Raw genomic sequence first — 14,949 nt, forward strand, 5'->3', positions numbered from 1 at the left:
CTGTTCATTTTATATTTATCTGTTTATTATATGAATTACTGGAACTAAGCCTTACCTAAAATCACAATGTCCTTTAAAACAGTGTAATTGCCTGGCAGCCCTTCAGCATCTGTTACATCCTTTAAATGTCAGAAAGGCCAGTCATAATGAAGAGGACAGAGCCCAGCAGTGGGTTACAAATGAATCATTTTTATTTTTTAGTGCAACATCACAACAAACAATTTTCACATGAGGTATTCAAAGGGATTTTTCTTTAGTTGTTGATACAAAACGTCCCACCATGATTGATGTTTAAAGTGTTGTGTATCTTTTTTTTTAAGCCTTTGGTTGGTTAGCCACATTCATTAGTTAAGTCTAACACATGGACAAGAATGGCACAGTAAAGCATGATGGGTCGATGAGTCCAAGCTGAGGTAGCGCCAACATTTCCCTCAGCCTGTCCTCAATTAAAGCTTTCTGTATGGATTTCATTAATTCCTACTTACAACAGTGGGATTGAACAGTATTTCAACTACACTAAACATTTGGAAATAACAGGGGAAGGGAAAGGGTGGCTTACAAATGTGGAAAAATAGCTTCTGTCTCCTTTGACTTTTCCTTTTTCTTATTTCGGGATGAAGGCTTGATTCTCAGGGGATAATTCTAGTTTATGGAAAACAAGGAATAGGCAACGTTGATTACAGCAAGAACCTCCTTGCTTAGATTGTCACCTCCTTCTTTTTTGGTCTTGAGAATGATTTCATATATATATACAGAACATGGATCAATGGGACTCTAGCGTACTGGAGTTCAGCTTTGGCTGGATGGGAGCCTCATTCAGGCTCCTGTTTCAGATTGATTCCAGCACATTTGGTTTGGAGCAAAAAAGGCATGAAGAAGAGACTGATGGACAGACAAGATAGATAGACAGACAGACAGACACCCTGACAGGATGGATTCTTTGGTTAAGGTATATCTTTGCCACACAACAACTCACACAGTTGAGGTAGATGGGTAAAGTCTTTGTGTACACACAGGGCAGGAAGGCAGGGACAGACACGGACACACTGGGATTTCCAAAGTCCAAAAGACGCCATCTGAAGATGTGGCCTCATGCCAGTTTCTCAGTTCCAGCTATACATAAAACTGTTTTCTGTAACATAAAGACTCAGCAACCCCTCCGGTGCTTTTTTAATCCTCTGAGTGCTATGGTCAGCTCTAATGGGGAACCGTTAAAATGATTCAGCAGTTACCCATTCATCTTTGGTTGTTTTCTTTTTGTTATAAAAAAAAATAAAAGAAAATATTTTTTATTATTCTGAAATGATGCCTTATACTTAATTTCTTCTATTTTATCATCAACATGCTGCTCAGGTTTCTGTCTCAGAGTTTCTGAAGATGACACTAGGGGGTGCCGCAAGTTAAAAAGGCGAAAGAATCACCTGCAGCTTGGAGGGGTGTGTTCATCCCTCCCTGCTGCCTCTCTGCTCACAGAGTGAGAAGGAAGAGGCTTTCTGCTTGGCACGGAGCAGAAGGTGGCTCAATACAAACAGATCTGTCTCCATTTTAGGCTCCCACTCAGAGAGACAAAGAGAAACCTGAAAGGTGTCACCTCAGCTTTGATACGATGACAGCGGCGAGTAGAGGTCGGCAGAAGATCCTTCAACCTCTTTTATTTTTAATTTTTTTCACCCTGCTATTGACTTGACCACTCACCCCCACCTCTAGCCCCCCTTAGCTCTCAGCATGCTTACAATTGTCACTCATTAAAGTTTAATTCAGCTCCATGCCCCAGTCCTCCAACACCTCCTGCTTCTCAAACAACCCCCCCTCCATCCTACTTTTTTCTACATACACGCACTACTATTCTCATCCTGGATGATTCAGCCTCCTCTCTGATGTCTCACCCACTCCCTCCACCCCTTTCTCCACCCCTAAAGCCCACAGGTCTGGCCAACAGCAGACCTCAGTCCAGAGACCCAGAGAGGAGATGGGATAAAAAAAAGCCTCCACTTTGAAGTCCACGAAAAAGTCGATGGCCTCTTTCATGACCGCTCATCTTTCAAGTGCATGCTGTGAAGGGGGCTTCACCGATCCGCCCCCTTTCAGGCGTTAAAGACGGAGAAAGAGAGAGAAAACGAGAGAGGGGGTTCAGAGCAAGAAAAAAAAAGGCCGTGTCAGCCTCACTGATGGTTGGAAGCGTTTCCGCAGGGGGTCAGAGCATGAGGTCTTCAGTGACTGTCCTGGTTTGAGTCTCCAAACAAACAAAACACAAGGAAATCTAAACAGTTGTGCTGTGCAAGTTGATCAGGCAACCTCAGATATTGATGAAGTTACAAGACAATTGGAAAGGGTTGTTTAAGATGTCCTTGCAACAAAATGTAGATAACAAAATAAGTCCAAAGACTCTACCAAGAGACTAGGAAAGATGGACACCAGAGGTGTTCAGAGGATGAGGACGTTCTTAGACCCTAAGGAGCAAAGGACTTAAGACCTTCTGCACTTACTTTCTGAAATACTGCTACAACAGAGTTGAGGAAAATATGGAATATATCTAAATATCAACAAGAACCCATAAAAACACAGGAGTAAACTTTTACAAAAAAAAAACCCTGTTGGAACTAATAATGGGCTGGTATGTGATATCAAAGTATACTTAGATTATGCTTTCAATATTTAAAATTGTCAATCATACAATTTCTATGATTCAAAATCCTTTAAATTTTCCTGAGAACATACTGATTTGACTGGGTTTTTAATCAATAGAGTAACAGAAATGACCCTCCTCCACCTGTTGCTGTGGACTGACATTAGCTGGCTTGAACTGGTCTCATAAATGTACTGTACTGATATAGTGTTCCTTACAACGTGGGATCAAAAAACTACTGAACTTGATGGCATGAATTGTATTGCATTAACTTCAATAATTAGTATGCATAAGGAATAATTGTTTCTCAGTTTTAAATAACAGCAATGCAATCATGTTTTACATATTTGTTACAAATAATGTTATTATACTGTGATATTCTCATACCAGCCCATGCTTAGTTGGAACTGAGATAACTGTCAGAAGGGCTTGGCATGTGTGGGACGGCAACATTACACATAGACAGGAGTTCCTGCGCTGCGCTGTGGAGGAGTTTATGTGAAGGACAGACAGCGGTCACAGCCATGCATGTTGAGCCAAGCAGCAGCAGGCAGGTTTGCATGTGACCAGGGTGGACTCCCACTTTCACCTCAGACAACGCTTTAAGTGGGTCCCCAGACGCTTCATCCCACTCCTCCACATGGCATTGGTCTGAATGTAACTTTAACAAGCTACTCGTGAACCCATGGGATGCCACATCACTGTTACCGTCATCTATAGCGTAATTATTTCTAAAGATAATCACAACATTCAAACAAGCTTTGGCCTTGGCATTAAGAGAGGACAGCAGAGACATTTGTAAGAGTAAAGAATTCCCCATTTTCCTACAAAAAACAAAAAGAAAAATAAAAACAACCAAAACAAAAGAAGAAAAAAAAACGGAAAAAAAAGGCCAGGTCTTTTAGGATAGAGAGATAGAACATCACATGGTGGGTCGGGTCGGAATTGGGTTGGGATCAGGAACTGGGTTTAGGGATTCAGGTTGTACATTCAGGGAGGCAATGTTAATCTTTGGTATTATGATGGGTTTCTACAGCTAAAAGTGCCCATCAGAAAAAAGTCTTCAGTTTCACACAGACATATGGAGCATTGTTAAATAAATACTTACAGTATATAGATAGCATAAATTAATTACCAAATAAATACAGAGAGGAACACAAAAGGAAAACAATAAATACACAAACGCAGTAATAAATACCATAAATCAGATCAGCAATTGCATTTGAAATGTTCTTGGTTTGATTTTGCTATTGGCTATAAAAAGGCTTGTTAAAGCCTTTCCTTTGCAGACCAAAACAAAAATTAACAATGACCTTCAGCAGGGCTGAAACAAACTGCCCCACTCTTCCAACATGTTTCCTATAAATAGGGTGATGTGCTTGAAATCTGTACAAAAAGGGCAGAAAGAATCACATTCCTCCATTTTCTAGACATCTGTTAAAAAAACACTTCAGAATGGAGCAGAGGTGAGTACAGTTATTTGTAAATGAGCTGAAAAAAATACTAAAATTTCACTATACACTGTGGCAGGTGTACCTCTTTTCTATGAAACCGTTTGTGTTCAAATTGACTTTTTTCTCTTTTTTGTGGCTTGATTTTGAGTCAAAAAATGGCTGAGGAGCTCTTTTTTGGAAGCTCAGCGACAGTCTTAAAGCTAAAACGGTTGGATCAACAAGTCTGTTTCCACGTCCTACTTGCGTTTATTGATTCTGTACCAGCATAACATCAGTGATCCCCCCTGAAACCTCTGATTAATTCAAGGCGAGACCGTTCCGACAGAATGCTGCAGATGCTCTCGTTGGTGATTTATGATTGACGGCTGGGCTTTACAGACGCTAACGGAACCCCGTCCTGATTATTCCAGGCTCCAAATTTGAAACAGCACCAAAACAGTCTTGGGACCATCACCATGGAAACACATGCTAAGAAAGGGGAATTGACTTCATCACAAAAAAATAAAGGAATAAAAAAACTGCCTCTTCTTCCTCTTTCACCTTGATTCTTGAGGAAAAATAGGAGCAATAGGAGAGGATTAACATCTTTGGATGATGGTGAACACTTTTGATAAAAAAAGTTACACGATGGAGCTCTCCAGGTGTGAGTAAACGGCACCTTTTGATTCTTCACGTTTGGAGAGATGGGAATAGATTTGAAGGTACATCAAAGTATGCTTCCTCCTGATTTGCAATACCCTCATTATCTCTAATCTACATAATCAAAATAATGCAATGAGATGGTGTCTATGTGAGGGTGTTAATCTTCTTTGCACCCTTGACTATACAAGCAGGACCTCACATCCTGCAATTTTATCATTCTGGACATTGCCTCCTTCCATTTCAAAGAGGCAATTGACTTTGGTTTGGGAAAATGCTTCATAAAATTATCTGCAACATCTCCGTCACTCCTTCTGATAACGAGGAGGACATTTGTAACACCTGATCTCCACCTAGACCAGTCTATGTGCCCCCCTTGCTCCCTCGGTGACTTCCCCAACACACCTGTGGGACAGCCCATCATCACGCGGTGCTGCAGGACACCGCGGAGGAGGAAACGCTGGAGCCTGAGGAGCCGGTGGAGGAAGGGCGGCCCTCATCGGCCCACTTGTTGAGGTTGCGTCTGCGGGCGTTCATGAAGAAGTTGCTGACGGTGGAGAGCTCCAGGCCCAGCTGCTGGGAGATGGTGACCTGCAGTTCTTTGGTCGGGCGGTGGTTCTCCCTGAAGATAGCCATGAGCGTGCGCCGCTGCAGATCGGTGAACACCAGCCGGGTGCGCTTCGGGCCCTGGTTGCGCTCCAGCTTGCTCTGCTCCTGCTCCTTGCGCTTGCAGGCTGCAGGCACATGGATGGGAGATGTATTAGAGGGAGGGAGGAAAGGGGGAAGCGGGTTAGCTAACAGACTGGCTGGCTAACTAGGACAAATGGATTAAGCTGAGGGAAAGTGGATTTGTTGAAAGAAAACAGATTAGCTAAGCAACTTTGATTAGTTGAAAGAGATGAATCAGCAACTTGTTTCATTGTGCAGTGGAGGAATCAAGACGTTCAATCTTTCACATCTTGTTGCCAGCGAGCTGCTGGTGGCAGCTGGGGAAATAAAAAAAGCAAAAAGCACAACCAAGTCAAAGCTTTGATGTTTTCATTGTTTATTTTTAAGGGCTCTATAATTACTTTCAGAAAAAAAAAAGTTTTCCTTTTTAGTCACATGTAACCAGGCAAATAAATGTAAAAAAGACATAGAGGTATACAAATTATTTCTGTGCACAAAATTTGTTATTGAAGGATAATTGTTCCATTTTCTCTGTTTAAATGAGTATATTTTTTTCATGCTTTAGGGATATTTGATGATATTCACACAGCTTAATGGATCACTGTTTTAATACAAATTAAAACGACAATGTTCAATAGGATCTAAATCCATACATTTATGCTAAATAGTAAATTATTCTTACTTTTTTGAAAAATAATACATGTTGAATATTATAGCTATAATTTGCCCCCTAGATTTACTATTTTCAGCTTCAGCTTAAGTCGAAACTTATAGAAGGCATCCCTTAAATTTCATGACAGTTTTCAAATAAATATCAATAATATTTTTGTATTTCTGCTCTTGATAGGACCTGGTTCAGTAGTTGGGGTATCTGCTTAGACGGAGCCTGCAGTCAGCTGTTTTATGCCACTCGGAACTCATTTAAAAGACTGCATGAATTGTACAGTTTAGGCTATGAATGATGAAAACTTATTTGAAAATCATTGAAAAGACATTAAATTCTCTTTGCAATTTGAAAAAAAGCTATTTTTAAAAGCATTGATAAAAACATTGACGCTTCTAATCAATCCATGTAACATCACAATTGTAGAAAAGCAGACATGTGAGCTTTAAATGAGTATTTCACCTAAAGGTTAATAAAAAAAACATCATCTTTGCAAAAGAGAGAAAAATATATTTCAAATTTATTAACTGGTGCCACTATTTGGATAGACCTTTCACATTTCTATTAATTTATTTCTGAGTCTGTGCTCCAGAGGACATTAAAATTCATTGTTTCTTGTTAAAGAGTTAAAGTTCTTGATACTCAAATAGTATCAAAAACTGAGGTGAAAAAGTCCTCTGGTGATTCATTTGTTTTAAATCAATATTTATATATTTTCATTATTATTTTTCCATGTCAGCCTTGAATACATCAACAACAAAATGAAAACCCTAGGTCTGGGTTAAACACCACTGCAGCCTGGACAATCATATAATCAATGCTTGCTTATGAGAAAGTGTAAAAATCTAAAAGATATAAAATTGCACTGCCAAATAATATACCAGCGCCGCTCAGAGAGAAACGAGAAGCAGCCCTGAGTGTGTGGGTTGAGCGCAGATCCATTTTGAGCCTCAGACGAGCATTTTGAATTCAAGCTGCATGTTCATCTCTGCATATCCATCGCTGAACCCTTCACCTCTAACACGCTGTAATTCTGTATTTACAGGAAACACAACACCAACCTCTGCCTGCATGCGCTGAGCCAACTCCCTACCACCACCCCTTCCTCCACTTCCCTCGTCCTCTATCCATCTTCTTCCACTTCTTCTCTTCCTCCTCCCTTTTTCCCCTTAGTGGACACTACAACATCATTAGCTTCACATAAAAGTCATTTACATGTGGCGGCGGTGAGTGAGTAATAATCACTTTAGAGCTGAACTCGTTTATTTTCTGTTTAGGCTAGGTGACGTCAGGGGTGAGTGAAACAAGCAGAGTCGGCATTGCCCAAGGTGTTTCGATGCCTTAAGTGGGACTAAAAACATTTAGGGGAGTCGCGCAATTACCTAAATGCACATTTTTAAGAGGTTTCAATCAGCACTGTGTGGTTGTTTTGCTGATGGTGTCAAATGTGTTTGTAAAGTAAGCAGCGGAGTACAAAGCACAGCAAAGCAAACATATCCACACCAAGGCCCCCCAAAAAACTATACCCAGTTTTTAAAAAATGTTTTTTAGATGTTAAAACTATATTTTTAAAAAAATTAATTGGCATGATATAATTAGGACTGTTATGATAACTTTTACTGAATGATAAATTGTCCCAGTAAATATTGCAATAACTGATAATATTGCTTTGATGCCATTTTCTAGTAATATATTGATAATGATATAATATTGCAAGTTCCTCCTCTCAAAGAACAGTAAACTTTAATTTTGTTAAGAACATTTTACATACAAGACATTTTAAATATATAAATAAAACAGGAAAATATACACTTACAACCAAAACATTGGATAAAATGAATTATGCTTCCTCTTTTAACATAACTGTCTTTTAAAAAATATTAATCATCAGAATGGAAATTATCAAGGTTATTTTAAATTATCCTGATTAACTGAGTAAATGCTTGGGGAAAATATGCAACAAAAACTACAAGTCAAATTTCACTTGATCTTTTAAATCTTTTGACTTCTGAAAAACCTTTAAACCTTTCGATTCTTGAGTAAAATCGGCTTGGACTTGAAATTTAATTATATATATATATATATATATATATATATATATATATATATATATATATATATATATATATATATATATATATATATATATATATATATATATATATATATATTATGTATATATATATACATATATATATATATATATATATATATATATATATATATATATATATATATATATATATTTAAATTTGCTTTTTGTTTACTTAAATGAAGAAACTATCTGAATATTTAAGGGAAAAATGAAAGTGAAAAATACTCTGATTTTAAAATTAACTTCTTATAATAACAATTCTTATATTTATTGTTCCACAGATATATGTGGAGTTCTAATACTCAGATAAATGCCTTTCAAAGATAGAGAGCCCAGCAAGTAATAACGTTAACCCCTTCATTTGAAACTCTAACACACGCACTCAATCCAGTTCACACATGCTACAAACGTAGATTTTATAAACCACCGATCCTGCCTTTTTCTCTCACAGCAGCTCTGACACGTCCAATTGATTGGTCTACAGCTTCCCATTGAGAAACATATCAAGGCTGCTGCCGCTGCTGCTGCTGGTGTTTAGTGTATGACCAACTCTTCACTCCTCCAACTCGCACCAGCAAATTTCTCTCATTAGCAGGGTGCTTGAGAAACAACCATGACCTCACTCCGCCGCCTTTCCCATTTTCCACACGAGTGCCGTCGCAGCGGCAGCACCACAGAGCCCCCCGCTCCACGCCCCCACCAGCCTGATAGATGCTGTTTGCCGCCTTTTGTGCCTTCAGGGGCTTTTGGTCAAGCCAACTTTGTGAAACTTAAGCACTCAAGTAGACCTGAATAAATCTGTATTATGAATTCCCTGTGAACATTCAACTTCAAAATCATTATATGAAGGAAATGTTTTGACTTGGGGATGCGCTCTTGTCAGCTTGAGATTACAGGAGTCTGTTTGGCTTTTAGGGCATCAAGAGCTCGTTTGCATTTCTGAGAGTTATCGAACCACGTCTCATTAAAAACTGAACAGGCCAAGATGTCAGCGGTGTGTCAATATCAACACAAGTACATTTCTCTTTTTTTGTGCAAATGCTACGTTTTTTACTGCTGTTACACCACTTTCACTGTTAATATTTGTTGGTTGGGGGATTGGGTGTAAGGTGTATAGTGTACATACAGTGGTGCACTCTCAGCTTATGTAGTAATGAAAGGAATGACATGATAGTGCAGACTGGCTTGCTTGTAGCTCGGATTTATGGCTTGTTGGAGTAGTAGCTGTGTCCTGTCGCTCTCCTCCTCCATCCCGTTCTCGCTGCTCTGCCTCACAGACGATCATAACGCCAGCCATTAAGTAAATGCTTCCTTATGCTGTAATCATGTGTAAAAGGCTCACAATTACCATGCTATAAATCCCCAGCACTGGGGCTACTCCTGGAGATATAAATATTCCCCTATAGGCTTCTTATGATCGTGGGAACAGCTCCTAATCATGATGTATGCCCCTGTCTCGTGTTGCTGAAACGTGATCGAAAGTCCTTTCCCTACCCCCCGGCGTCCAAACCTACACCTCCCCTCCCTTCCAGCTACAACCCCTCCCAGCCTCCTTCCCCATCCATGTCCACCCCCCTGCCCCATCCCCAGCCCACCCCCTGCTGATTTCTTGGGCCAGGGGCTGATAGAAATTATTGATTAAATCTGTGCAGCTCAGACTTCTCGACCCATAGAGGCTGGTTAACCCCTTCAGCACTGAAGTGGGGGAAGCTGCAACAGTCGGATATAAAACAAACAACAAAAAACACACACACAACAGCAGCAATAAGCCAGAGCCGTTTGCTGGATGTTGCATGACGAATGCAGAAGAAGCTGATTCCCGATATGCAAATGGAATCGACTTTGACCTTTGAGCCTCGCCAGCCGAAAGTAACCTGTACACAGCGAGAGCCAGAAGAGGCTATGCGGTTTGCATTGTTGTTGGGGGTTGGTGCAGCGCTGGAGCCAACACGTAAACCGCATTGACCTTTCTTTTTCATTCAGACCTTTAGTCAAGGGCTTCAGCCATCATCTTTAAAGTTATAGTCTCTGATCCCCTGCTTGACTTTAAGTGTCAGAGCTGTGTGGTCTTTATCCTGCCTTCTTCTCCAGCTAAATCCTGATTGCCTCCTCCACAGCCTGAGGTTGGCCTGAAGATGCATCTCATATACAGTGCAGCAATCAATGGAGCGCACACACATGCACACAAACGAGCTACTGCAGATAAATCCAAGGGATCACCTCCTCCATGTTTTGCAAAGTGTCTCTGCAGAAAGATGGTTATTTGAAAAGACAAAATGGCAGCAAGTGCATTCCATAATTACAGTGCGTCGAGCTTCAAGGGGAGCTCTGCAGCTCTCCATAGACGACACACAGTTATGGAAATAAGATAACGCTCCGAGCGCACTCTGAAGGGCCTTCTATGTATTTAAGTGACTGCCGCATTAAGGGGGGGATCATCTTAAAACTTGAGGCGTGGAGCAGAGAGCACTTGAGCTACGTTCAGACTGGGGAGCACAGGGCACCGCGCATTCTAATTCCAGTCTCGATTCACCGATGCGGCCGAGGTGTGTGTGGGCAAAGCGTGCTGCTCTTTCCCATGGAAATCAATAGCGGCTTGTAATTAAACAAAAGGGGCTTGGTCGGGCGAGGGGTGGGGGGAGAAGAAACAACAACCCCCTACGGAAAGTAGGTTATGTAGAAAAGTGCCGAGCTGTCTAAATTGTGGCTTTGCCAGGAACTAAATATGCAGTTTTAGAGTGTGTGGGAGCAGAGGGAGAGAGAAGCAATGTCAAACATTAAAACACTTCTCTGTGTAGGCTTTAATTTTTTATGAGTCTGATTGATCGGCTGCTCAGACGTGGCGCTCCGACCCGTTCGAAATGTTTGTGTTTGTAAAGATGAAGGCAGGGATGCTGCAAATAAAGACGAGTGAAGTGTGCTAGTTTTCTAATACAAAGGACAAAGGGTTGATTTGATTTTGATGATGATAGGTTGTTCTTTCTTAAAGCAGTCAAAGAGAATTTTGCATACAGAGTAATCCATACTGCTCAAGATTGGATTAAACAAGCCGACACTTTAGTCAAATTACAGAACAAACCCTGAGATAACTCATCTCCAGATAAGAGGTTTAGTCGTGATTGCCGTGACGTTTCGCTGAATAGAGGATGTACACATGTGCTCTCAGAGTTGAACAATCAAGGATCAATAATTGTGAAGGGATTGCAAGAGTGCACAATCATTACCTATGAACCCCATTGTGTTGTTGGGCTTAATCAGTCGAGCTGCTGACAGAGAGCGAAAAAGGCAGTGATGAACTGGACAGACTCGCACACACGTAGAGCTCACAGACCCCTACAGTGAGCAGACACACACACACACACACGCACACACGTCTACGCTCATCTCATATTACTGCGCTCACTTGGATTTCTCTCTGTGCTGCGTGTATCAGATGGGCCTCCGTCCCTATGGAGGAACAACACTGTAACACGGCACTGTACAGCGTACAGTCGTGTCTTCAATCCATGTCCCAGAAGAATATTAAATGTCAAGCAACAGATTACAATGTGCCTTTCAAAAGAAATTACAAAATCTTCACCTTTTCCAAATATATACAAATGCTATTAAGTAGGCAAGAAGTAAATGATTAGAGAATCTTTTGAAAAACACAAAAGGAGATTTTTATCTTGAAGCCCAATTTGTTTTCGTCTGCGACTGAAAACACACACAAAAAAATCCTGAATTAATTTTTGAGTAAACCTCCGTTGAGACCATGTCTTTCTTCCCAAGCTAAAGTGAGACGCTTCACCACAAGCAGGACATTTGTATTTAGTCTTGCAGTAATTGCCTCAGTGACGACGTTGATAAAAGACGTCTGGCAAAAGCTCAACTGTGATTTGCATCAGGTGCCTCGCCAAGTCAACTTCAGGCAGCCACTGAACAGATATAAATCACCGCTCAAATTAATCAATCGCTCCACAACGGTATATCTGGTGCAAATTATTTGGTGGGCTCAAAAGCGATTAAATTTCCAACTGCTGCTCACGCTGATCTTCATGGTTCATTTGAGAGGAGGGCAAATGTCTGATCCTTTTTTCTGATGTTGAAGCTACTGTACAAATCAATAGCTGTTTGGGAGCAACATAAACAAAGGGATAGCACATATGGCCCCTTTCTGGCTCACACTGTCCTGGGTGTTCTTATTATCAATACCTTATGAGGTTACAAGACAAGCCAGTGGTACGTTCTATGTGTGAAAAACAGAAACATCCGTGTGATGCTTCATGCTTTTTCTCATATGTCAACCTGAGCTGCATACTGATCACTGGAGAGGAGGAATTTTTTTGGAAGATATAAAGAGGACTGGCGTTGGGGGAAAACAGGAGGGAAGAGTGTGTTTTTGTTTGAGTGTGAGGGTGCATGTGTGAGGCATACAGAGAGCAAAGCTAGATCTTACCCTCCAGCCGGAGTGAGGCCATTCTTTGAAATTCAGGCTCCTGCAGCCAGCGAGACATCCTCTTGAAGGTCTCGCGGCCAGACTTGAGTTTGCCCCAGGGCTTAGGGTTCCTCAGGAGGTCAGACAGTGTGCCCTGTGACCGACACAGGACCCTCTCAGCAAAGATGGCTTGGGGGATGCTGTAGCGCTTCAGCTCGGTGATGATCCTTTGGGCCACATCCCGGGTGTTGATCTCCTCTCCACCTCCGCCACCCTGTGAGCCCGGCAGCATGCCCTCACCGGGTGAGGATGAGGTGGGCGATGAGGAATGTAGGTGTTCGCCCATCTTGGCTGATTGCTGGCTTGGGTGATGGTGAGGTTGGTAATGCTGGCTGTAGATGTGAGGGTGGTGGTTAGGGGTATGCTGGTGAGCCTCTATCTTGTTCAGCTGATGCCCAACTGACACTTCGCCACCTCCCAGGCCTGGTGGTGACATCTCTCTGCCAAAATCTGATGCCCGACAGAAGAGACTCCCTCCGTGGACATCATAGCTACTGTGGAGCATCTGTCCACCGTTGCCATTGGGACTGTTGCCCAGACTGCCGTAGCCATGCATGGAAGAGCCCAGACCTGACCCCGTGGTGGGGGGCGTCAGGCTTTGGGTCATAGCCAGCTCCTTTCCATACGGGTTGTAGAAGTTGGAGCTGAGGCCTCGATCCTCGCGCATCAGGGTGAAGCTGCCGATGACATTGCTGACAGGGAGGCAAGGGTGATGGTGGTGATGGTGGTGATGGAACTTGTCATCGAAGGGCTGCAGGGGGGTTAGGGTGGTGTAGGTGCTGCCCGAGCTGGACGGGGAGTCGCCGCTGTAGCCCAGGGCGGACATGGAGTGGTCGTATCCTGATGGACGGGGCTCGGGTTCCAGGGACATGGAGGAGCTCCCGAGGGAAGGCCTGGGGAAGGCAGCGGAGAGGTCCCGTGTGTGCAGCATGGCCCTGCCATCCTGGCTGTGAGCCAGATCAGAGTGGCTGTGCAGGGACATATCCCCTAGACCCCCATCCATCTTCAGTTTCAGCAAATAAATGTGTGTTTCTAGCCTCTGCGTGCTGTTGCTCTAGCTTTGTTATTGTTGTTCAACAGCCAGGCCAACAGTCTGGAAGGTCTCTTGTTACGCCAGACTATAGATTTATTGATTTGTGAATTAATTGATTTCCGGACTTACGGGGTGTCTAATTAATTATCTGATAACATTAAGTAGTGTCTTCAAACTCCCTCAAAGTCCCAGTGAACGAGCTTGGAACAGCATGGAGAGCCTCGGCGGGTTATTTTATTCTCACTTGTGCATCTGTTTGTGTCTTTGGTTCTCAGCTGGGGTCTCCGACTGGAGCCTCGATCGCTTTTGTGCCTGCGTGCGACAAAACAGCGGCTGTTACCCCCTAAATTTAAACTTTCATGGATGAGCAGAAAGAAAAACAAACATTGTGTTTTTCCTCTTTTTTGTTTTCGTTATTTCACACATTTAAATTGCAAACAATAACCGTAGTTTAGCGAAAGACCTCATTTCTACGCACATTCAACGGGGAAGCCACGAGATCTGAACTTCATTCATTTCATCCTCGTCTCATCTTGTAAATTATTCCGATTTTCTCGCAGCTGCAAGCAAAGTAATATCCTAGAAAGAGCGAACATATTATGTCCTGAAAATTACCAGCGCGCTACATGGGAAGGTGTCACCAAACATCGCGCTACCGCCAGCATCGACTGCTAAAAGATGGGAAATCCTACCTGTATTTATCCGCTTCTCGGAGCGCATCCACGGCTGCTGTCCTCCCTGTGCATCTCTCCGACTCTGTCGCCGAGTGAACCTAGAGATTCACACAATTGGTCCGCTGCGCCCCGGGGTGCTACATCCACCAAAAACCACGCACGGCGCATGAAAACAGAGAAAATAAAGGAAACAACATCTGCGATTTCAGATGAATTTCTGGATCTCCGCTTCGTTTTTTTCTTTTTTTACTCCTAAGACAATCTCCGGGTCCACGCTCCGTGTTTTCGCTCTGTTACCAGCACTTCTCTTTTTCTTTCATTATCTCGTGAGATTTTCCTCCTCCTCCTCTTGCCTCTCTGCCTGCCACTTCATCGATCTCACCACCAACTCTTTCTCCTCCTCCTCCTCCTCCCTCTGCTCGCATTGACTCCCAGCTTTCAGTGCGTCACGGCCTTAAAAATCTGACAGATGTGCGATGAAATTCCTACTCCAATTAACCCTTTCTCTCCGGGGGGAGGAGGAGGAAAACATGGGAAGAGGAGGGGTGTGTGTGCGTGTGTGTGCGGAGGTGGAGATGCTCTTTCTCATAACCCCACAGGTTAAGCCTCCTTCAGCAG

General features: G+C 42.5%; 1 protein-coding gene across 1 annotated transcript; it reads right to left on the bottom strand.

Annotated features, from left to right (window-relative positions):
- Nucleotides 1–169: 169 nt before the first annotated feature.
- onecutl (one cut domain, family member, like) lies at nt 170–14,738 on the bottom strand. Its single transcript, XM_055047406.1, has 3 exons — nt 14,350–14,738; nt 12,586–13,969; nt 170–5,453 (listed from the first exon to the last, which is right to left on the bottom strand). Exons 2-3 carry the CDS (start codon nt 13,625–13,627, stop codon nt 5,143–5,145), a joined length of 1,353 nt encoding a protein of 450 aa, XP_054903381.1. The 5' UTR covers nt 13,628–13,969; nt 14,350–14,738; the 3' UTR covers nt 170–5,142.
- Nucleotides 14,739–14,949: the final 211 nt, after the last annotated feature.

Source organism: Poeciliopsis prolifica, unplaced genomic scaffold (genome assembly GCF_027474105.1).
Source record: "Poeciliopsis prolifica strain line A6 unplaced genomic scaffold, Auburn_PproV2 SCAFFOLD025, whole genome shotgun sequence".
Taxonomy (NCBI): Eukaryota; Metazoa; Chordata; class Actinopteri; order Cyprinodontiformes; family Poeciliidae; genus Poeciliopsis; species Poeciliopsis prolifica.

Coding starts and splice junctions, on each gene's coding strand:
- onecutl (XM_055047406.1), bottom strand. CDS start 13,627: ATGGATGGGGGTCTAGGGGATATGTCCCTGCACAGCCACTCTGATCTG. Junction 5,454..12,585: donor GGCCTCACTCCGGCTGGAGG/GTAAGATCTAGC, acceptor ATGTGCCTGCAG/CCTGCAAGCGCAAGGAGCAG.